Below are 25,150 nucleotides of genomic sequence, written 5' to 3' on the forward strand. Positions count from 1 at the left end.
CCCAGATGATGTCACACTCCCTAGACCTAGGCATACAGCACACTGAAACCTAGCACACTGAAACCCATAGAGGCCCAACCCACACCAATGCAGCACCGTGAAGCACTTGAAGCCAGTACACCCAAAGAGAGGTAGAGCTAACTCAGTCCACACACACAGCTGTAGTAAAGTGAAACAATTAGAGTCATGCTGCTGGAAGCGCCAGCACAGAGAGAGAGAGCCAGCTCAGAAAGGACAGACAAAAGAAACAGAAGCCAGCTAAGCTGACCACCAGGAAAAAGGTAAGTTTGAGAGGGGTTATGACCACAATCATAACAGGTTCATTTAATATACAAATAATATTGCAAACGAGAGATAGCTTTTAAAAGGATCTTAGAACAGAGAATTTGTGCATAAAATAGAACAAAGTAACAGGTCCAAATCTTAAGGTTATAGGTTAACTTACAGTCCTTGTTACAAGCATGCTGTGATCCAGCTGATTGATGAGCACATGGTCATTCAATATTTGGGGCTGGACTAATTTCTCTGGAACCCCTAGTCCAATATGGTCCATTTTCAAACATTGTGTCTTTTTATTGTTTTTCCCCCACAGACCAAGTCTCATCCAATTCTGTTAACTATTCTCTGCTACAGAAGTTGGAACTCCTTCTCCCAGGAAAATGCATTGGGTCATGGGGGGGCAACATATCTCTGGAAGAACCCCCCAGTGCAATCTGGTCCATTTTCAAAGTGATTCTGTCTTTTTACTGGGTTTTCTTTCAAGCAGCTTAATTCTATGTTAAATTTTTGGGCAGTTTTTTTGCATACAGACAAACAGATGGAAAGAGAAAGACAACATTCTTGAACCTTTTTGTATGATTCTTTCCAACTTCCATTGGGTTGAAAAGAACAAAAAACACAGAACCATAGTAAATGATGGCAGATGAAGTTATACACGGTCTAGTCTGCCCAACAATGTGGCCAGAGCTGCACCCATAACTGGAACCAAGGACTGGAAAATGAAATTGGGCTCAATGGTAAGATTACTGGTTCAACTATTCTATATAGTGCTGGCTCAACACAGTGGGGCTCTTCCTTTTGAACTGCAAAGTATGACTGGCCTTTTACAGTTTCAAAGACATCTTAAAGCAGGTATGTCAAGTAATGATGGGCCACTACAGCAGCCGCGCATTTATGGATGGGGCGGGCTGCGGGCCACACTAAAAATACTCATCCTCCCTATTCTCCCCATTACAATTACTTAGGAGCCAATTTTACATTATGTAACTTGAGTCTGGATACTACCAAGGTGGTGTTCAAACCTTCCTGGCAGGGGCATGTCTTACAGGTCTGCCTTAAAGCATACCTGTTCAAAGAAGGCATTATCCTGATTGAATTTTGACCTTTTTGATAACATGTATGTAGATTTTTGGCTAAGCGATCCAGGGTTTATTTTAGTTTTACATAATTTTATGCAGGTTTTAGGACGTTAATACTCAACACATTTTTGTAAATATAAATAAATACATTAGTGCGTCCTCCTGGGCACCAGAGGCGCTCGCGAGTTGCAAAGAACGCTCGCTCGTCAGGTCGGATCTCGCGCCAGTCCCTCCCGGAACTAGAATGTGCATCTGTTACCCGAAGGAGCTGCTGCCTGGCAGCTAGTGAACGTCATAATGTGGCGGCGCGTGTTGTGCGCTGCCATGCAGTGGCAGCTAATGCAGGAGGGCGCGGGAGGGGCCAGAGGTTTGCACTGCACTCAAAGGGTCGCCGCCAAGAGCCTGCTCCGCAAGTTCCTTACTAAGAACAAGTACGGATAGAACGCCACGGCCTTACCGTTTGCACTGTCGTGTTTTTGCTCTAACGAAAGCAGAAAAGCCCTGATGTGATTTCTCTTATGATTTTCAAACTTAAGTTTTATTTGCTTAAAGTAGTGTGGTTGTCATCTTAAACTGATTAGTCTAGAAACAAACTGTAGGTGATTATCTCTATGCATTTGTGACACTTTCCAAAGCTAGGTGCCGGGTTCAGGTAAAACTTGGATCCTGTGGACCTCGCAGTTCCCGCGGATGCAAACAGCAGGATCCAAGTTTTACCAGTCTCCTTTGGGAACTTGGAGTGAAGCTAGCTTAACTTTACGCTACTGTAGTGATTGTCTTTCAGACCAGTCTCCTGATCGATTTACTCCGTTTGCTTAGGTTCTGTCCCAGAGATGGCTGGAAAGTCTCTTCAACGTGCTCTGTATTCTAGGAGTTTCATGCAGGGGTTCAGTTTGACTTAAATAAAATAATTGAGATGAAGCGGTACTCCCGTAAAGAATGAGCCACCTTAATATCTTGGCTGAAGCCTGCCGGCGGCTCAGGTGTTAAATTATGATCGCAGTTGTCATAGTTCACTTTTCCCATAGACGCAGAATGGGGAAGGACCTTTAACAGGATTAAAGGCTGTAAGGGAAAAAAGCATGGCTGTTCTTCCCGTTTATGATAACTTAGAAGTTAAGTTGCTGGGGTTGAAGTACTGGGGAGCATCTTTTGTAGTATGTTTAGCAGGTAAAAGTGCAACTTTGTTATTCAAGTTTTAGTCCACCCATAGAGTGGTGCATAAGGACAGATAAAATCCTGATGGGTTTAGTAATATGGAACACTAGTAAAAAGGCCCGTTTCTGTATGAAATGAAATGGGCGCTAGCAAGATTAGCCCCCCCTCCCTCGCTGTCTTCCTCTGTCCCCTCCGAGTCCTACGCCACCCTCTCTCCCCTCCAAGTTCCACGGCCCCCTTTCCTGTTGTCCGATTTGCAGGCCGTCCTCCCTCCCCTCTCCCACTCCGCTGCAACTCACCACTTTGTGCATAAGTTTCCAGGTGTTCTCCAGGGCCTTGTGGTCGGCCGCCACCTGCTTGTGGTGGCCCACTGCCTTCAGGTCGTGTTGTGGCTTGTTGGCAATAGTGAAGTGTTTTTGTGTGTGTGATAGATATTGTGTTTTTGTTGTCAGAATGTTGTTTGAGGGGTGGGAAAGGGAGGGGTGGGCAGGGTAGGCAAGTTGGGAGGGTGTGATGGTGTGTGTGAGTGAGAATGTTAGGGGGAGGGGGTGTGGGATGGTGAACTGTGAGGGATTGGCGAGGGAGTTTTGAAGAGGGGGCTGCTTTCCTGTGGTGATGGGTTGAAAGTGAGGGATCCTTCAGGTCGTGTGTTTGGTGGCTACCAGTAGGTTTTTTGTTTTGTGTGTGCTAGAGAGTGTGTGTGAATGTTTGGGGGGGGGGGGGGGCGGATGGCGAACTGTGAGGGAGTGGCTGTGGGCTTGGAGGGGGGTGCAAATGAAACAGCTTCACAGTTGTTACAGATGGAGCAATAATAAAGAACGACAACCTGGATGCAGCAGCTCATACGTTTGGTTGCTTTATGTTGAGTGTATAGCAATGACGGCTGCGCGGGACAGTGGAAATAGAGATCAACCAAATTGGCTTCTTTGCTTAAAGGGAACTAAATAGGCTCACCTGTTTGTGGTGGGAGGAGCTGTGAACATGCTGTAGCTTTCTTAGTGAAGTAGTCGGTTGGACTCGGAGGGGGCGGGGTGGGAGGTGCAGCGACTTTGGGGGCTTGGAGGGGGTTCAGGGGCTTTGAGGGGGGTCAGTGTTGCTTGGGGGGGGTCGGCCCCTCACAGTGCCTTTCACCTCCGTGTGAAGGCGCTGCAGCAGAAGCAACAGGTGATCGTTTCCCCTCGGGTCTCCCTCCTTCCCTCCCTGTCCCGCCCTTGTCTGAGTAAATTCTGCGAGGGCGGGACATAGGGAGGGAAGGAGGGAGGGCCAAAGGGAAACGATCATCTGTTGCCTGCTGCAGCGCCTTCACTCTGAGGTGAGAGGCGCTGTGAGGGGCAGACGGAGGGGGGCGAGTGAAGGAGGGAGCGACGGCGAGATGGACGGGGCCGTTGGCGCATCATGCTTGAGGCGCGTCGTTGGCCCGCCCTCGACGTTATCACGTTGTGATGTGAGGGCGGGGCACACAGTCTGTGGCAAACCGGATATCTCGCCCCCTTCAAGTTTCCGGTGAGGCTTCATTAGAACGTTGGGGTTGCCTTTTATATAGAGAGACTAGTAAAAAAAGGCCCGTTTCTGACACAAATGAAACGGGCGCTAGCAAGGTTTTCCTCGGAGTGTGTAAGTTTGAGAGAGTGTATGTGAGAGTGACTGTGTGTGAGAGAGTGAATGTGCGAGTGTGTGTGTATGTGAGAGAGAGAGAGAGTGAGTCTGGGTGCGAGTGTGTCTGTGAGAGAGAGAGAATGTGTGTGTGTGAGAATGAGAGTGTGTGCAAGTGCGTATGTGAGACTGTGTGTGAGAGAGAGAGAGTGTGTTTCACACAGATTCAGTGTGTGCGAGAGAGAGAGTGTGTGTGAGATACAGACTTTCTGTGAGACTGAGTGTATGAGACCAAGAGAGTGTGTGAGTGACTGTGTGACACATAGTGAATGTGATACAGTGTGAGACAGAGTGTGTGAGAGTGAGAGAGAGAAAGACATTGTGAGAGAGAGAGTGTGTGTGTGTGACAGAGATACCTCCCCCCGTCTGGTGTCAGCCCCCCCCCTCTCTCTCTGGTGTCTGAGTGTTACTGTGCAGGACGCTGAGCTCTGGCTGTGCTTCAAGGAACTGACCAATCCTATTTAGTAGAATGCACCTCCAACATTCTGAAGCCGAGAAACCTCGTGTGGTTGGTCACTTCTGCTTGTGACGAACCCGGAAGTACGTGATGTCAATTCAGGAGATGGATACAGAGAGCAGGAATGCCTCAGCCATGCAGTCAGCTTCAGAATGTTGGAGGTGTGTTTTATTATATAGGATTATGTTCATGATTAGTTTTGATACCCAGGGAGTATATTACTGAGAATCATTTAGGAAGGAGGGAGTGGTGTAGGTGGAGGAAAGGAAATACATTTTGCAGGTGTAGTACCATAAAAATGATTAGCTTCTGATTGTCCATAGCAACCAAAATGGGTCTCTCATACCACCCATTTAGTGGCATTATTTTAATAGTTTTTTTTAACATTTCTGTAAATTATGCATGGCTGTGTTTCACAAAGAGCACCTCATGTCACCTTTCTCTAGCCAGGATTTTGTGGTATTTGACTTCATTTAAAAACCGACCTTTTCAAGAAATTGTATGGCTAACCATACCTTTGCTCTTTACTGTCTCTAATTGCAATTGTAAGCGTAAAACACCACTGTAATTTCTCCTAACTACTAATTGTAAGCCACATTGAACCAAACTTGTTTTTTGATAACTGTGGGATATAAGAATGAATATAGGTCAGGGAGCTTGGGAAAAATTTACATTATTGTAACCCCATACCCCTTTCTTGTCATTAGGAGATTTATATGGTTTTAGCTTGATTTTTTACTTCCATTGCCTGTACTGGGCCAAGCAACACTGACTTGGGAGAGAACCTGAATTTGTTAACTCTTGAAAGCTAAGTAGGGCCAGTGCTTTGATGAGAAAACTAGCAGGGGAGACTGGTGCTGTGGCTGCAGAAGGCAATGGCAAACCTCTGCAATGTTTGGCAAGAAAATATCAAAGGCATCATGGTGGAGGTCATGATTACCCCCAAAAAGGTAGAAAGAGGAATGGAATAAAAGGATAATCTAACTTCTACTAAGAGGCTATTCGTGTATCCAGTATCTTCTGCTTGTTACTCCGTTTCACCCCACAATGACATTTTATTCTAAAATTTCTTTTCCACTGAAGATTTTTCTTGTACATTATTTATACCCTTGAGATGTGATAATGTTTATCATACCCCATTCACCATTTCATTTGGCTTATGGTACAGATTCTTTGCCATTTTGGTAGTTCTCCTCTGAACCAAAAAAAAACAAAAACATTTCTAATCTTCATCCTGGAGAGAGCGCTTCCAGAATTGGTCACAATTCTCCAGTTGAGGTTGCACCTGCAACTTGTAAGCAATCCTTGCATGCGGATGATTTCTGCAGCAGCTGAACCCCCTCCTCCCTTCCTAAAGAGAAAACTAATTGGAGGACAAGGAAACAAGGCTGTCATGGGGACTGTGCATGTGGCTCCCTTCACATTAGAGGTCATACCACCTTTATTTCCTACTGGTTATACTTCCTATGCATTACAGTGCTCCTCTGGCCCTGACCACTGCTTAGTCACACTGTTTTGCAACCTTGATGCTTTTCAGTAGTCCTTCATAGTTGAAGATAATCATCTTTCATAAAGCCAAAGATGAGGCCAATCCACGATCGATATAGAATTTCCGAGCTTGAGCATATATAATCAGCACCAGAATTCCTCTTTTATTTGGTGCACAGCTAATAGAGATTTCTTATATGAAATTAGAATATTCCTTGATTTTTGCAAACTGTCAGGTAGAATCATGTCATTCACTTCCATTTTAAACCTCTATATTAACCACTTCTTGAAAATAATTTTTGTTACCGTTGCTGGCTCATTCCCTTCTTGTCTTTCGTGTATTCAGTGCATTGTGGGAGAATGGAGTTCTTTGAAACTAAGATGGTCACTGAGAAGAAACTGTGTGTTTTAAGCATGTAAAATGGATATTTTCCTGCATTATGTTCTGAAGTGTATTTCTCCTGTTTGGCCAGCAGATGGTGCATGTTTATGCTGAAAGTTGTTACAGAGGGCTGACTTCTCTTTCTTTATTTGGCACACAGATAATAAATAGGAAGTGCTTGTAGTGATGTAACCAGTTTTTATTTGAAACTTGACTGTTCAGGGCTCTGATTGGCCTGGAGTTTTGAAAATTACCCAGCAGATGCTGGCTGTTGCTTCAGTCTTAGCCAGGAAGAAAGAGAGACAGATCTCTTTGCTGAGGCTGGGTGAATTATATGTCTTGATCTTCCCAGGTACTGTTTAGCCAGTATGCAGATGTTTAGTTAGTGTTGTAATTGATCCATATTTCAGTTATTGCTTGCCTATTTGCACTATTTTGTTCCACTGTTCAATTTTTATGAGATCAAACACAATTTTCTCTGCTTGTCTGGACTGATAAAGAATCCTGGTGGTTTGTGTGTTGGGTCTGTGAGTGCTTTCTGGGAACTGGGGGACCACTGGGAGTGTGGCTTCAGTGACCTAGAAATAACTGGGGATAATTGGAGAGCAGGAGACTCACCCAGAAGGGGTTGTGACCCAGTCGGTGGGAGGAGGGTGCTAGTGTAAAGCACAAGCGGCAGGTGCAGGCGGACCTGAGCTGTGCTGGGGATAGACCCTCTAAGTGGCTGTGGGATAACCCCAGGCTGGTAACTAGGTGTTTCGTGACAGCCACCTTCCTGGTTACATTTGTTTTAAATTAGAAGGTATTGGGAAACAACCAAAATATTTGAGAGTCCTGAACAGAAGTTTAAAAATTATTTTATGTTTTATAGTTGATGGTGCTCTCTCTTTAATATATTTATTTCAATAGTAGTTCAAAGTGAGTTATATTCAGGTACCCTAGGAATATCCAGCTTTAAAAATGTTTATTTTGCTATGAAATTAAAGAGTATAACAGAGATCTTCCACTCCTGGTCGGAGAGTCAGACATTGCTGGGAGTGCTTCTGGTCTACCTTACAGCCTGCAGCCAGGAGTTGTCTTTTAAATTGACTTAGACTGATCTTTAGCTCTTCCTTGCAGCATCTGACCTTATATACTGTTTGGTGCAACTCAAAGTACTTTTCTTTGTTGGCAGCCTATGGTGGATCATGTGCCTTGATTGTTTTGTTTTGCTCTGTTCTGTTTAATAATAAAAATGATTTCACATAAAAATGTTTATTTTGAAAACTTTACTCTGGTTATGCTGCTAAATATTTGAAGAGTACAATTCATTACCAAATGAATTACTAAATATTAATCTCCATAGACTTTGGTGGCATCTTCTACCTTGATGAGTGAAAGCTTTTAGCCTTTAAAATCCTTCAAATTGAAAAGAGTATACATATAAAAATGTGTTTTTTCCTGTCGGTAAAAGGGTATATTCTATTTTATGTCTAAGGGGGGAAAACCTCTTTCGGATGGCGGTCAAAAGGTAGTAGGTTAATAAGGAATATAAATTTGAGGATTTATTTATTTGTTGCATTTGTATCCCACATTTTCCCACCTATTTGCAGGCCCAATGTGGCTTACATAGTGCAGTAGTGGCAGTCGCCAGTACCGGCAAGATACAAAGTGGAGTTAAGACAGGCTAATGGTCAGATTTGATAGACATATTGGGGTCAAGGGGAAGAGTAGGTTAGGTTATGTCCAACGTGAACATTTATATTGATGTATTGCGGGGTTAGGCATTTAGGTTGAGTCGTTGGAGTATGCCTTTTCTCCTGCCGGTCACATTACCAGCCTTCTAAATGTCTGGCTAGGTAAAATGAAGAAAACCTGTGTAACCTCAAACAAGTGTTTGTATGGCAGCATTCTTTGTGATGTCAAAAATATGTGATGAACTCACAGTGTACCAAGCAAAAGAACATCTCTATGAGCATTCCAGGGCCTGTACTTTCAAATGCTGATCTGTCTAGTGGGCTGTGTGTTACTGTCTGATACAAAACTTCCATAAAAATTAGCCTGAGACAGTTCAGTTTATAACAATGTGCTTTTTCCCCCCCCTTTCACCCAAACAGAAAGAAGTTTTGGTATGAAAGTCCTACATTAGGATCTCAGCTGGTAAGTTCTGCAAATTAAAACTTTGATCTCTTAAATTATCAATTTTAGGAGAGGATATATGGTGAGATATATGGGAGGGGGGCCTGTAGTTTAAAACCGGATAGCAACATAACAATAGGACCATCCTTTGGAAAGAAAGTTGTAAAGTGGGAGATAGGGAATTCCAAAGAAGGGAACCCAAAAAGAAGAATGCACAGGTCCTAGTAGATTCTAAACAGGCAGGTAACACTGGTGGGAGCACCAATTTGCGACTGTTGGAAGAATGAAGAAAGTGAGGAGTTACGAAAGGAAATAGGCCAGATAAAGGGGACAATTGTGGTAAAAGAGCTTTATGAACTAATGATTGTTGAAGCTGCCCTGCCCCTGGCTTTAAAACTCCCTGTCAGGTATTTCCCAGTGTGTGAATTCAGTTCCCGTTCCTTAAGCTATTGTGAAGAGTTGCTGTGGTCTACTTGGCATAGACATTTGCACTGGGCCAGGAGCTACAGGGAACCACAGTTTTGAGGGTTTTTTTTTTACCACAGGGGCCATAACCTAGTTGGAGTTTCAAGATTTCCACAATGAATATTCATGAGATCTATTTGCATACAATGGAAGCACTACATGCAAATCAATCTCATGCATATTCGTTGTGGAAATCTTACAGCAGCTTCAGATGTGCAGGGTTGGAACTGCTCTCCAGTTCTCAATATTTAGCCCTTGTCCACTAAAGTCTTACAGCTCTTTTCACCCCTTCCCTTCATGGAATGTTCTTTCCAGAAGCTGTAATGAATTAAGGCCTTGGGTTAAAATGTGCTCTTTCAAAATTGTGCCAGCAGACAAACTTGGAAGCTTTTGTCTGCTTCTTAAGGCCACTTCCCGCCCTTCCCCCCATTTTGCTTTTGAAGGATTTCATTTTCTTTCTGGTTTAGCATCAGGAGGCTGCAGCCTTTGGCACAGGCAGGTTGTACTGTACCTTATCCATTCTTCAATTTTTCTAGTTTTCAAAGTGAAAGAAACAAATCGGGTGGATGTTGTTGTATAAATTCTGTAGTGTTTCCGGACTTGTGCACCCCCCTCAGGATTTGTATTTTGTTTCTGTGAAGAAGTACAAGCCGTCCAGCGTAATTGGCACACTGAAAGCTTTGCCACCAAAAAGGAAAAGGGAGGACAGCATACGCATGCGGGCTTTGAATGTTATCCTGTACAGAGCAGTAACTGACCTGTTGAACTCTGCTGAGGTCAGTCTGGAGCTGTATAACCTCCAGGCGGAACTTTCCAAGGTAAGGAAAGCAAATGTAGTGCACCATTAACAGTTCTGCAGGCCTAGACCACAGTCATGCTTGCTGCTGCTTGTGTACTTATAGCAGAAGTTCAGGCCAAGTTATTAGAGGATTATAATTGCACATATAAAATATCATAAAAACATATAACATTAAAAAAGTAAATGAAACATATATAAAACATTAAGGGCCCTCTTTACCAAGCCGCATTATAGGTGCATTAACCATGTATGCATCTATAATATCCCTATAGGTTCCTACATGGTTAGTGTGCGCGCTAATTATAGGCTCATTAAAAACACTAACGTGCCTTAGTAAACAGGGCCTTAAATGTTTAAAAAAACTGCTCATCATACATGCTTTTAATTCTTACCATGATGATATAGTTAATCTAATTGTTGGACAGAATTAACATTATTATACTTTTTGCTTTAATGTATCCTTTTCTTGTTGTTAACCTGCTATGAACCTAATTTTAGGGATAGAGTAGGCTACAAATATCCATCATCATCATCATAAAATTAGAGGGTAAATAGAAAAAATTATGCTTTATCTTCTCTTCAGAATGTAAAAGGACTCTTTTCATGCTTACCATAAACAGGCAAGGAACTGAACCACAGAGAAAGCAACAGCAGGTCCAAGAGTTTCTCGGCTTTCAATTAATTTCACTTTGGAGTTGATATACTCTTGTTTGATGAACTTTTCAATGCTTGGGAAGCTTAAGCATTGTACAGAAAACTACTTTAGAAAGCCATTCAGAGAGGTCATGTTCAGTGATACGGTCTTTTGGGGAAAATGTTTGAGATGAAGTACGGTCTATATTGGGCACTTCTCGGACTTATTCACCCAAAATGTGTCTCCTAGGAGCAGGTCTATTTATCCTGGAAACCCCCCACAAAAAACAACTTACTGTTTTTTGGCTGCTTGATATGAAATAGCAAAACTTTGGAAAACAAACAATTCCAAGTACTGGTTCATGGAAACAGTCTGAAATTTTTGTATCTTATGGAGACATTAACAGCACTTAGTCATCACAATAAAGCTTGGTGTAAATCTTGATATCTAAATTAGGTGTGGACTGGGTGTATTCTATTACAACACGTATAGATTTTAGAAGTGCCCACGACTTGCCTATTCCAGGCCCCTGGCCATGCCCCCTTTCAACTATTCGACTTAGAATTTACGCGCATCACGGTGCAGAATATGCTTAGCTGTGCATGTAAGTTCTAATTAATGCCAATTAGTGTCAATACTTGTTGGCAATTATCAGCGCTAATTGGCCTGTCAACTAATTAAGTTGCACGTGCAAATACAGAATACGACTGTATTTGCACGCACAACTTAAGTTGCACTACATAGAATCCGGGGGTTTGTGCCTAACGTACCTTAACCTTTGCAGTTAACACGTGTTAGGCATAAAACCTATGCAGTAACTGTTGGAGGTATTTCCTGGATTTTCAGCTATGCCACCAGTCTGGGGCAAAATTCACAACTGAACATTGGTTTATATTCGATAATGCAGCATGCAGTTAGCTACACTTTTAAGGTGGTGTTAACTGTTTTGCATTATCTGCCACATTAATAGTTTAATGGGTGGTAGTGACTCCCATGTTGACTGCAAGGCTGCCACTGCCCATACCATGCTCGCTGTTTATCATGGCAGTGAGTGTGTATTAGCAGTTAATGCAGGAGTGGAGGAGTAGCCTAGTGGTTAGTGCAGTGGACTTTGATCCTGGGGAACTGAGGGCCAGATGCACTAAACTTAACGAGCCATTAACGAGCAAGTAGTAATCCGTGGCATGCACTAAATGCATATCCGAGCCATTTTCCGATCACGGTAGCAGCTAACGAAAACAGAATGCAGATGAGCAAATTAGTACCCCAATGTGTATAAATCGTATTGTAATGAGATGCACTACCATTTTCCGATTGCCTAACCGTGGAAAATCTAACGGGAGGTCTGTACCTCTCGTTGGGGCCGTGCAGCCTCTTAAAAACTTCTATAAATGTAACAAAAAAAAATTGGGGAAAAAAACCGTCCAAGTGCTCGTCAGGGCCGTCCTTTATGGACGTCCTTCACTGCCTAGCCACGTCCAAGTGCTCAAAGCGCCTAACATGGATGTCCTTCACTGAAACATTAAAAAAAAAAACGGCCCTGACGAGCAATTGGACGTTTTTCTCCAGATTTTTTGTGATGTCTGTTCTTCTGCGATAACGTCCAAATAAAAAAACTAGTTGGACGTCCCTTTCGATTATGCCCGCCTCCAGGTCTCTCTCCACCAATCACAGGGCGTTTAGCTGACACCGGTGACAGCTAAACGCGCTGTGATTGGTGGAGAGAGACCTGGAGGGGGGCATAATTGAAAGGGACGTCCAACTAGTTTTTTTATTTGGACGTCCTCGCAGAAGAACACGCATCACAAAAAAATCTGGGGAAATACGTCCAATTGCTTGTCAGGGCCGTACTTTTTTTTTTTTTATGTTTCAGTGAAGGACGTCCATGTTAGAACGTCCTCGCACATCCTGATGCCTGCGGTGGTATTTTGGTGCAACTCTCAACCCCCCATCGCCGCGCATTCCCGGGGAGGAGGGTCTGCACGGTCAGCCGCAATGCACCCCTTCTTCCAAGAGTGGGGCAGCAGGGATCACCGGCTGTACTGGCAGCTGCAGCTTGCGCTCCGGCCCGTGGCTCTGACAAGTGCTCGTCAGGGACATCCTTTTTGGACGTCTTTGGCATGCGCAGAGCAGCCAGCATAACGCTTGGCTGCTCTGCGCATGCTCGACCGGCCAACTGTTTTCCGAGGAAATAGAGAATGCAAGTGAGCTACAACGAGCAGCTCATTTGCATTCCATTTCCTTGATACATGGCCGTTCCCTACCAATTCGCTATGGAATCGGTAAGGGAACGGCTCTTCCGAGGACTTTAGTGCATCTAGCCCTGAGTTTGATTCCTACTGCAGCTCCTTGTGAGTCTGGGCAAGTCACTTAACCCTCCCATTGCCCCTGGTACAAATAAATACCTGAATATACTATGTAAACCGCTTTGAATGTAGTTGCGAAAACCACAGAAAGGCGGTATATCAAGTCCCATTCCCCTTTTCCTTCCCTTTCCCACTATGCTGTTAGCGCATTTTAAACAGCTCACTCATGGTGCAGCTTTTTCATGCAGGTGTCGCTAGCACCCGACTTCTCAGCGTGTCGCCTCTACTGGAGGATCACAGGTGATGCAGAGAGAGACAAGCACATGGAAGAAGTCTTACAGAAAAACGCTTCTCGTATTAGGTATGGACTGTTAGCTCTTGGGCATAAGCACCACAGTCTCTGCTCAACTCTGCATCACATACCTATCAATTGTTGGGTTTTTTTTTTTTGTTTTGTTTTGCTTGCATTTTTACGCAAGTTCTATCCCTTTAAGAAATGTGTTACGGCAACTAAAATGTATTTTTGTTTTATTATGAACACCACGTTTGATCAGAGGCTACAGGCGTCCTTTTGTATCGGACAGCCTGACAGTGGCCCTTGGTTCTTTGGTCTTAGGCACGCATACCCATGCATGTAGAAGCACCTGGCTGTTCACACCCTAACAAACATCACTGTTGCTTTTACTATTTGTAAGCTGTGATCAGGGCAAAAGATACTTCATCATCACTGTTTATGCCTTTGTAAGCTGTGAGAAGGAAATGGTTAATTAAGAGATTAATATTTGTGTGTGTGTGTTCACATCCCTTTCACTAGTGCTCGAGGAGGAGGAAAGTGGTGTAAGAGGATCTGGGTTTTTTTTTTAGAGCCAGGTTGGTTTGTTTTGAAAGTACCTGTTCCACCTGGAAATCCCTGGGCTTGTTTATTTTACCTTCAGAACTTGGAGTAGGCCATGGTGCAAGGTCTTATGGCTCTCAGAACAGAAGCATGTCTACTATCTGGTGACCAATGAACCTGTTGTATTTTGCTGAATGTTTTTTCTTTGTGAGTGGGTATTATAGTATACGGCATGTAGTTAGAAACAACACCTCAGCACTCATGTTTTTACTTTTGGGTTTTAAGGTCTTTTTAAAAACTAATTATTTTTTACTTTAAACAATTTTATTGATGACAAAGGAGTATCCAGAACTGCCAAACAAATGAAACGGTCATCAGTACATTTTTTAAAACTTATATCCCACCCACAGAATTCAAACCCCAACAAGTACAGCAGTAACAAAAATACAGAGGACCTGGTTTCTTATGGTCCTCTGCCATATAGCAATTATATTAACAATGTAAGAGAGGTTACAGGAAAAAAAAGGAATTTTCCCATGTCAAGGACCATTTCCACCCTACAGAATATTAAGCAAAGTAATTACTTTTTTTTTAAGTCACTCTTGAAATGCTGCCAGAGGAAAAAGAGGATAGCATTATGAAAGTGTAGCAGATTTAAAAAGTATTGAGTAACAAGACTACCAGCAGAATTTGCTCTGAAATGCACATAGTTTAAGAGGAAGAAAGTTTAGAATCCACATCCAAGAAGGAAGGAATTAACTTTTGGGGTTTTTTTTCCCTTCCCTAGCTGCATGGTTTGCTTTTGACAAATTAGTGAAGGTATCTGCTTTCCTTACAAGATTCAGGAAGTGTTCTTGACTTGGCAGTTTGTGTGTTTGTGCATGTGTTGTCAAATTTATCAAGTGGTTAAAACAAGTTATAATTTACAGAAAAAGCATTAACAAAGACCTGTCTTTCCACCACATCTAGCTTACTCCTCGGAAGCCAAGGTGGGGCTCTGTAAAAGATCAGGCTTACTTCTACAAAGAGGAGGAATGTGGAGTGTGGCCCCATATAAAAGTCATCACCACTGATGGCAAAGCTAAGAAGGGTTTTGGAAAGAATTCTGGGTGTGGCAGAGAATAGTGAGGTCTGGCTCCGGGGAATGTCCAAGGTATTACAGAGAGGTTCAGCTTCCAGCTAAGGAGTGGCCTAGTGGTTACAGCACCGGTCTTGCAATCCAGAGGTGGCCGGTTCAAATCCCACTGCTGCTCCTTGTGATCTTGGGCAAGTCACTTAACCCTCCATTGCCTCAGGTACAAACTTAGATTGTGAACCCTCCTGGGACAGAGAATATCCAGAGTACCCGAATGTAACTCACCTTGAGCTACTACTGAAAAAGGTTGTGAGCAAAAATCTAAATAATAAATCTAGTTCCAGCTACCAGCCCAGTGTTAATATTGCTCTTGTCAGACACCAAGAATCTGTGGGCTTTGCTGCACTGACATGTAAAACTTGTCCTGCCCTCCTTCTCATTAGATTGTATCCTTTAAAGACTGGTGATTTCCTGCAGTGGAGCACTACTACCTGACCACACTGTTTTGCAGGTATCTCTTGATGTCACGTCAGGTCATGGGAGGCATCCCCCCATTCGTGTTTGTCAGAGATAAAGAAGATGCGGCCATATTAGAGGTAAGCCACAAGCAGTCACAGGAGAACCGAACAGGCAAGAAAGTAAAAGCCAGGAGGCACCTGCCATTTCTAGTGCACTTTGTCTCACCAGTTCGCTGCTAATGTAGCCTAGTGGTAGTGCAGTGGACTTGATCCTGGGGAACTGGGTTTGATTCCCACTACAGTTCCTTGTGACTCTGGGCAAATCACTTAACCCTCCATTGCCCATGTACAAATAAGTACATAACACAGTAACATAACATAGTAGATGACGGCAGAAAAAGACCTGCACGGTCCATCCAGTCTGCCCAACAAGATAAACTCATATGTGCTACTTTTTGTGTATACCCGTATATACTATTATGCATATTTTCAAAGCACTTAGCCTTCCAAAGTTCCATAGGTTTCTATGGAACTTTGGAAGGCTAAGTGCTTTGAAAATATGCCCGATTGTAAACTGCTTTGAATGTTGTTGCAAAAAACCACAGAAAGGTGGTATATCAAGTCCCATTCCCTTTCCCCCTAATGTACTACAAAATGGAAGTGTTAGCATGGGGCATTTAAGTGAGCGTGCAGACTCATACACTTTCTTTCGAAGAGGTGATTTAAAAATGTGAACATCCAAAAAGAAATGATTCTGTTTCCTAACAGCAGTTTTAACTTTAATAGTAGGTATTTAATTTATATACATTTGTCTACACTACAGAGTGTACACTGCAGTAAGTACTTTATATAATCAAATAACAAACCTTTATAACAGCAGAAAAACAAGTGAATACAATAAAAAGATACAAAGAAAATAAAATAACACTTCCATAATATAAATCTAATACAGGGCAATGAACATAATCCAGTCAATCTAATGCAACATCGAATAGATGAGCTTTTAATTATTCCTGAAATACATAGAGAGTAGGCCTCCACCCATAATGTTAAGGAAAGCTGTTCACCACTTTGAGGCAGTTATCAAAAGAGCTCCCAGGTGTCTGTGCTGGGATCGCTGCTTTTTAACGTATTATAAATGATCTAGAGACGGGAGGTAACTAGTGCGGTAACTAAATTTGCTGATGGACACAGTTATTCAAAGTCGTTAAATCGCGGGGAGGATTGTGAAAAATTTCAAGAGGACCTATGAGACTGGGAGACTGGGCGTCTAAATGGCAGATGATGTTTAATGTGAGCAAGTGTAAAGTGATGCATGTGGGAAAGAGGAACCCGAATTATAGCAACGTCATGCAAGGTTCCACGTTAGGAGTCATGGACCAAGAAAGGGATCTAGGTGTCGTCGTTGATGATACGTTGAAACCTTCTGCTCAGTGTACTGCTGCGGCTGAAAGGAAATAGAATGTTAGGTATTATTAGGAAAGGAATGGAAAACAAAAATGAGGATGTTATAATGCCTTTGTATTGCTCCATGGTGCGACCGCACCTTGAATATTGTGTTCAATTGTGGTCGCCGCATCTCAAAAAAGATAGTGGAAATAGAAAAGGTGCAGAGAAGGGTGACGAAAATTATAAAGAAGATGGGACGACGTCCCTATCAGGAAAGGCTAAAACGGCTAGGGCTCTTCAGCTTGGAGAAAAGGCAGCTGAGGGGAGATATGATAGAGGTCTATAAAATAATGAGTGGAGTTGAACGGGTAGATGTAAAGTGTCTGTTTATGCTTTCCAAAAATACTAGGTCTAGGGGGCATGTGATGAAGCTACAATGTAGTAAATGTAAAACTAATCGGAGAAAATGTTTCTTCAGTCAACGTGTAATTAAACTCTGGAATTTGTTGCCAGAGAATGTGGTAGAGGCGGTTAGCTTAACGGAGTTTAAAAAAGGTTTGGACGGCTTCCTAAAGGAAAAGTCCATAGACCATTATTTAATGAACTAGGGCAAAATGCACTATTTCTGGGATAAGCAGTATAAAATGTTTTGTACTTTTTTGGATCTTGCCAGGTATTTGTGACCTGGATTGGCCACTGTTGGAAACAGGATGCTGGGCTTGATGGACCTTTTGGTCTTTTCCAGTATGGCAATACTTAATTACTTATATTCTAAATGAATATCCACTAAAGCTGAAATATTTAACTGCTCTCATATTGACATTGTGCTGCCTCATCTTTTATATTGTCCATCTATCTGGGATCTATCACGTAATTCAAATTCTGTGTACTTCTGGCATTAAATATAATGTGTACTTTGGATCGTTTCATGTACATACTGGTTAGGTATGAATACTGGGCTGTACCACAAAGCTATTGTTCAGATTCTTTAATCCTTTTCCTTTAAGCCCGCCTCCTCTGGAACCTCTGGAAACAGGCCTCACATTGTGAATCTTTTTGGCCTTGCTGGCTAAATTCTATGGTGTAATAAATAGCATAACAAATGCATGAATAAATCCCATCCTTTTCCATCTAAGGTATTTACTGACACTGTTTTGAACCTGGCTGCCCCCAGAGCTTGGGTGAGCTCAAAGAAATTAGCTAAAGAATCAAAGTTTACTGTCAAGTTGAACAGAGCTGATTGTTACTGCTTATTGTCTATGTTTCTGAAAACATTGCACATAGATGTGGCTTCTTTAACTCTGTTTTTCTTGTCTGGTTTTGATTTTCTTCACTTGTTTTTGCTTTTTTTTTGTTGTTGTTTCTGAAATGATTGTTGTAGACAAAATGAAAATACTCAGGTCAGGACAATCTCCAGAAAACTTCCCAGGTCGCAAATTATTAATCCTCAGTGATAAAGCTTTTATGGTTGAAATATCTTAAAGGGTCTTGGGAATCGTTTTAAATCCCTTTTTGTGTAGAACCAAATGAATGTTCATCTGTAATTTCAACAAAAGTCTCGTTCTCAACATAGGGTTGTGTTTCACTGATATAATGGTGTCATCAAGAGAACAGATGCTTAAACTGTTGTCTTATAACTCTCCACAATTCGGCTGTCCATGGGTAAAAAACATCCAAATCCACTCTTCACCCCCACAGCCTGGATGCCGACCACAGAGGAACACTCATTTGGTTATACACAGGGTGTCTACGCATCAGTAGGGGATGTCAACTCTATTGATTTGAAACCATGCACCATCACCAACATTACTGCCCTCAGATAAGTATATAAGGACATTGAATTATTGCTATCCAACTTGATTGCGGTTTATAACAATTTTGTGACTGAATTTGGCTTATGCCTCCAGGATTTAGGAGGTGGTAGGAGTACGGTGCAATGATGGTCAAACATTGAGTGCATAGTTTGGGTATTCATACCCTTTGATGCGAGTCACTTAATCACTCTAAGTACTATTCACATATTTAATTTATATATTTTTAGTTTGTTATTATTAGAACAATTCTGGGTACTTTTAGAGGAATTTGATTACATTTTAACTGCCAGACCTTTGACTGTTCCTCTAATTTTTGGAGATCTCTTCTCATGGTTTCTACTCTGTTGGCTATTTTTGTGTCATCTGCAAAAAGGCAAACTTTTCCTTTTAACTCTTCAGCAATGTCTCTCACTCACAAATATATTAAACAGAATTGGCCCCAGTACTGACCCCTGCGGCACTCCACTACTCACCTTCCTTTCCTCTGAGCGGATTCCATTTACCACAACCCTTTGTCGCCTGTCAGTCATCCAGTTTCCAATCCAGTTCACCACTTTGATTCCTAAGTTCAGCCCTCTCAACTTACTTATGACTTTTCTGTGAGGAATTGTATCAAAGGCTTTGCTGAAATCCGAGTAGATTACATCTAGCACATATCCTTTATGCAGTTCTTGGTCACCCAGTCAAAAACAAATTCAATCAGATGCGTTTGGTAGGATTTTCCTTTGGTAAAACCACGTTGCCTCGGATCCTGCAACCTGTTGGATTCTAGAAAAACAATATTTCCTTCAGCAGCAACTCCCATTATTTTTCCCACTTCTGTGTCCCTGCTTTTGTAATGAGGGACCACATCAGCTCGTCTCCAATCCTGCGGAACCTCTCTCATCTGTAAAGATCTATTAAATAAATCCTTAAAAGGTCCCGCCAGGATTTCTCTGAGCTCCCTCAGTATCCTGGGATGTATCACATTTGGCCCCATAGTTTTATCCACTTAAAGATTTTCAAGTTGTTTATAAACATTTTCTTCCGTGAACAGTGCAATATCCACACTATTCCCAGTTATACCCTCGGCAGCTGACCGTAGTCCTTCTACAAGATTTTCTATTTGTTTGGTACATTTGCTTTATCCTCATCACTCTCCAGCATCTTTCAGTCTTACAGTTCCATTCCTAGCTTTTCTCCCTTCCCCAATCTATCTGAAAAGGTCTTTTCATCTTGTTTTACATCTTTAGCCATTTTTTCTTCCACCTGTGTTTTCGCTAGCCATATATCTGTGTTTGCTTCTTTGAATTTAATCTGGTAATCTTTTCCATGATCCTCTTGTGTTCTATATTTCTTGAACCCAGCCTCTTTTGCCCTTCTTTTTTGGCCACTTGTTTGGAGAACCATATAGGCTTCCTGTTTCACTTGTTTTTGTTTACTTTCCTTGTATAAAAATCTATTGCCATATTTATAGCAGCTTTCTGCTTGGACTACTTCGCTTCCACTTCTCCTATGCCTACCCATGCTATCAGCGCCTTCAGGTATTCCCCCATTTTACCAAAATCAACTTGTCTGAAATGCAGTACTTTGAGTTTTGTGTGTCTGCACTCCCCTTTTGCCCTTATATCAAACCATATTGTGTGATAATCATTATTGCCTAGGTAGGCACCTAGCCGGACATTGGAAACACTTCCCCCAATTTATTATAGTCTGCACTGAGAAGGCAAAAAACCTGCAATAAAATGAAGAAGAAATATATACTGGGTTACCCTGATTGCTGTCATAACTTTAAGCTTATGACAGGGAAATTTAATATATTATTGTAAAAAGGATTTTCTTACATGATTTCTGTTGTCCAGTGAACTTGCTGAGGAGATAGCTGTATGTTTCTAGAACTAAGAATGTGTGGGAGTACACTGCTGGAATGGCTGGAGAGCTCATACTAGATTCATATATTAACAGGTTGAAAAATTATTAGAAATTGCTGACTTCGGACCAGATGATGATGATGACCACGTTCATAATGATGTCAGGTTAGTGTTAAGTGGTGGGGTTTTTTGTGTGGGGGTGTATTTATTTATTTATTTGTATTACATATATTGTTCCTAAATGTGGAAGAACCACAAATATTGGTTTACCTGTGGATTTCTGGGTTAACAATCTTATCAAGAATAATCCTGTCAACCACCACCAGGAGAAGTCCATGTACAGCTACCAAGGAGGAACATCCAGAACATGCTAGCCATCTCTCTCTGATTTCATTTTCTCTTTTTTTTTTTTTATTTCCATGAGTATGCTTTGTGCAGTAATAATTGTAGACTATGAACTTCATGTTGGGCTTGGTGTGAGCAGTATTAAAAGATCTTTCCATGGGTAAGATTGCATTTTGCTTGTGGAAGTGGGCAGGGCTAGTTCAACCATTAGGCAAGACTAGGCTGTCAACGGTTTCCAGCATTTCGCTTCGCTGCATCCCCGGGGATATGTGCAGAAAACTGTGATGAAGCCTAAGATTTCTTGCCATTTGGGACCCTGATGCAGCAAAGCGAAATGTTGGCCAGCGTTGGGCCGAGGGCACTGCATACCATCTGAGAAGCAACAGTTGGGCTCAGTTCCTGGATCCTACAGACCACCTAACCCTTTAAGATAAGTGCTTGTGTCCAATGGCACTGCAGGTTGCCTTTCCAAAGCGCTAAACTGAAAAGAAAACAGCTTTTCTCTGCAACAGCTTTAAAACGCAGACAAGCACCACCTGCTGACCGAACAAGAGAAATACACTGCATGAAAATATTATTACGTTCACAGCTTGAAAACCCCTGTTTCGCCACAGCGTCCTATTACATTTTGTAGTTGTTATGACCTGGTAGTGTGAGCTCCTGTGCCCCCGACTGAGCACGGCAGAAATGGAGTGGAGTGACACCGCACTCGGTCAGGGCAGCCAGACAACCCTAGCTTCACTGGGAAGCGACCACCGTTCACAGGGAGTTGAGCCGCCAGCTTGCAGGCGGCCACCAGACTTCAGGAACTGGCGGGGTTGCACAGCCGCTGACCAGGATAGCAGGAAACAGACACAGTCCAGAATCAGTACTCCAACAGGCAAAGAAATAGTCAAATCAGTCCAGGAGTCAGGCAGGCAGCAAACAAGCGAAATCCGAGATAACTAGCCAAGGTCTGATACACAGGAAAAACAGGAACAGAAGGAAGTCGGTGAACAACACTCCGACAGCAACTCCTCAGAACAAATGAGGCCGAAGCAATGAAGGCCTGGAGGCAGTGCTTTAAATAGGGAAGAAATCTGAGCAAACCAAACTCAGGTGAAGCCAACATGGCTGCCCCCATAGGAGATCCTCCCAAGACCAAATATGGAGTTCCTTCCTGATCTCGTTTATACAAGATGGCCGCCCCTCCTGAGCTAGCCAAGATGGCCGCTGCCCATGCTCTAAGCCAGATGACGGCTGCCAGACTTGGGAAACTGAAACCGACCCATCCTGGAGAAACATCAAAAAGCCGGCTAGCTCTGCTGGACCGCACCTCACTGGCGAATCAGACGCGCAGGCCTGGAATCAGGTGAGGAACGTAACAGTATGTTCCAGATAATATGCTAGAATATCCTGATAGTAACATATAGTAACATAGTAGATGACAGCAGAAAAAGACCTGCAGTGAGGTTGCAAAAGAGACCATAGTAGATCAGGTGTCCTTAAATAAAAAAAAATCAGACAAAAGATTGCAAATTAATACTGTCAAGTACTGAGCATGATGTAAATAGGAACAACAAACATAGTTTGAAATGTCTATATGTGAATGCTAGGAGCCTAAGAAATAAGATGGGAGAATTAGAACATATTGCACTGAATTAAAAATTAGATACAGTGGGCATCTCTGAGACCTGGTGGAAGGAGGATAACCAGTGGGACACTGTCATACCGGGGTACAAATTATATCGTAGTGATAGGGTGGATCGAATTGGTGGAGTAGCATTGTATATTAACGAGAGCCTTGACTCAAATAGATTGAAAATTCTGTAGGAAACAAAACACATCTTGGAATCCCGATGGATTGAAATTCCATGTGTCTTTAAAGGGGAAAAGGATAGTGATAGGGTACTACCGTCCACTTGGCCAGGATGAACAGATGGATGCAGAAATGTTAAAGTAAATTAGGGACGCAAACAAACTGGGCAACACAATGATGGGTGATTTCAATTACCTCGATATTGACTGGATAAATGTAACAGGGCACGCTAGGGTGGTAAAACTCCTTGACAAAATCATGACTGCTTTATGGAGCAGCTAGTACAGGAGCCAAAGAGAGAAGGAAAAATTGTAGACCTAGTCCTTAGTGGAGCGCATGATCTGGTGTGGGAGGTAATGGTGCTGGGACTGCTTGATAACAGTGATCATAATATGATCGGATTTGATATTAGCTTTGAAGTAAGTATATGTGGAGGGGCATAATCGAACGAAAACGTCTATCTCCATGGGCGTTTATCTCCGAGAACGGGTCCGTGAAGGGGGGCGACCGAACCGTATTTTTGCAAAAAATAGACGTCCATGTTGTATTCAACAATTTGTGAGCTGGGTTTTTGTTTTTCAGCGATAATGGAAAATGAAAGCGCCTAGCTCAAAAACGAATAAATCCAAGGCATTTGTTCGTGGGAGGGGCCAGGATTCGTAGTGCACTGGTCCCCCTCACATGTCAGGACACCAACCGGCCACCCTAGGGGGCACTTTAAAAAAAAAAAAAAAAGTTAAAGCGCTCCCAGGTGCATAGCACCCTTCCCTTGTGTGTTGAGCCCCCCAAATCCCCCTCAAAACCCACTGCCCAGAAGTCTACACCATTACTATAGCCCTAAGGGTGAAGGGGGGCACCTACATGTGGGTACAGTGGGTTTGGGGGGTTGGATGACTAAGCATTAAGCAGCACAGTTGTAACAGGTAGGGGGTGGGTGGGCCTGGGTTCACCTGCCTGAAGTCCACTGCACCCCCTAACAACTGCTCCAGGACCTGCATACTGCTGCCAGGGAGGTGGGTATGACATTTGAGGGTGAAAATAAAAAGTTGTGAAACATCATTTTTTGTGGTGGGGAGGGGGTTAGTGACCACTGGGGGTCAGGGGAGGTCATCCCCGATTCCTCCGGTGGTAATCTGGTCATTTAAGGCACTTTTTGGGGCCTTATTCGTGAAAAAACAGGGTCCAAGAAAAGTGCCCTAAATTCTAGCTACAAACGCATACTTTTTTTCCATTATCGGCGAAAGGCACCCATCTCTGTTCGGGTGATAACCATGCTCCAGTCCCCCTTCACCACACCTCCGACACTCCCCCGTCAACTTTGTACGCTTCCGCGATGGAGTGCAGTTGAAAACGTCCAAGTTCGGCTTTCGATTATACTGCGTTATTCGTTTTTGTGAGATAAACGTCCATCTCCCGATTTAGGTCGGAACTTGGGCGTTTTTCTCGTTTGATTATAAGCAGGATAGGAAATCAAATACGTTGGCGTTTAACTTTAAAAAAGGAGACTATGATAAAATGAGAAGAACGATAAAAAAAAAACATAGAGGAGCGGCTGCGAGGGTCAAACATTTACATCAAGCGTGGGTGCTGTTCAAAAACACCATCCTGGAAGCCCAGGCCAAATATATTCCGCATATTAAAAAAGGAGGACGGAAGACCAAACGACAGCCAGAATGGTTAAGAAGTGAGGTGAAGGAAACTATTAGAGCTAAAAGAAAATCTTTCAGAAAATGGAAGGAAGAAAGAACCGACTGAAAATAACAAGAAACTGCATAAGGAATGTCAAGTCAGATGCAAAGCGCTGATAAGGAAGGCTAAGAGGTACTTTGAAAAAAAGATTGCATTGGAGGCAAAAACACATAGTAAAACTTTTTTTTAGGTATATTAAAAACAGGAAGCCGGCAAAAGAATCAGTTGGACCGCTAGATAACCAAGGGGTAAAAGGGGCTATCAGGGATGACAAAGCTATAGCTGAGAGATTAAATGAATTCTTTGCTTTGGTGTTCACCGAGGAATATTTGGGAGAGATACTGGTGCCAGAAATGGTATTTGAAGCTCACGAGTCGGAGAAACTGAATGAATTCTCTATAAACCTGGAGGATGTAATGGGGCAGTTCTACAAATTGTAGAGTAGCAAATCTCCTGCACCGGATGGTATTCATCCCAGAGTACTTATAAACTGAAGAATGAACTTACGGAATTATTGTTAGTAATATGTAATTTATCCTTAAAAATGAGCATGGTACCAGAAGATTGGAGGGTGGCCAATGTAACGCCAATTTTTTAAAAAGGTTCCAGAGGAGATCCGGGAAATTATAGACCAGTGAGTCTGATGTCAGTGCTGGGCAAAATGGTAGAGACTATTATAAAGAACAAAATTACAGAGCATATTCAAAAGCATGTATTAATGAGACAAAGTCAACATGGATTTAGTGAAGGGAAATCTTGCCTCACCAATCTACTATATTTCTTTGAAGGGATGAACAAACGTGGATAAAGGTGAGCCGGTTGATATTGTGTGTCTGGATTTTCAGAAGGCGTTTGACAAAGTATCTCATGAAAGACTTCAGAGGAAATTGGAGAGTCATGGGATAGGAGGTAGTGTTTTATTGTGGGTTAAAAACTGGTTAAAAAAGTTAGAAAACAGAATATGGTTAAATGGTCAGTATTCTCAATGGAGAAGGGTAGTTAGTGAGGTTCCCCTGGGGTCTGTGCTGGGACTGCTGCTTTTTAACATAGTTATAAATGACCTGGAGATGGGAGTAACT

The 25,150-nt window shown here is 42.6% G+C and overlaps 1 protein-coding gene across 1 annotated transcript; it reads left to right on the forward strand.

Moving 5' to 3' along the window:
* Positions 1 to 1,596: 1,596 nt before the first annotated feature.
* On the forward strand, positions 1,597 to 20,404 carry LOC115460312 (putative ribosome-binding factor A, mitochondrial). Its single transcript, XM_030190102.1, has 5 exons — positions 1,597 to 1,789; positions 8,593 to 8,635; positions 9,721 to 9,897; positions 13,067 to 13,179; positions 20,334 to 20,404. Exons 1-5 carry the CDS (start codon positions 1,656 to 1,658, stop codon positions 20,347 to 20,349), a joined length of 483 nt encoding a protein of 160 aa, XP_030045962.1. The 5' UTR covers positions 1,597 to 1,655; the 3' UTR covers positions 20,350 to 20,404.
* Positions 20,405 to 25,150: the final 4,746 nt, after the last annotated feature.

Source organism: Microcaecilia unicolor, chromosome 1, assembly GCF_901765095.1.
Source record: "Microcaecilia unicolor chromosome 1, aMicUni1.1, whole genome shotgun sequence".
Lineage (NCBI taxonomy): Eukaryota > Metazoa > Chordata > Amphibia > Gymnophiona > Siphonopidae > Microcaecilia > Microcaecilia unicolor.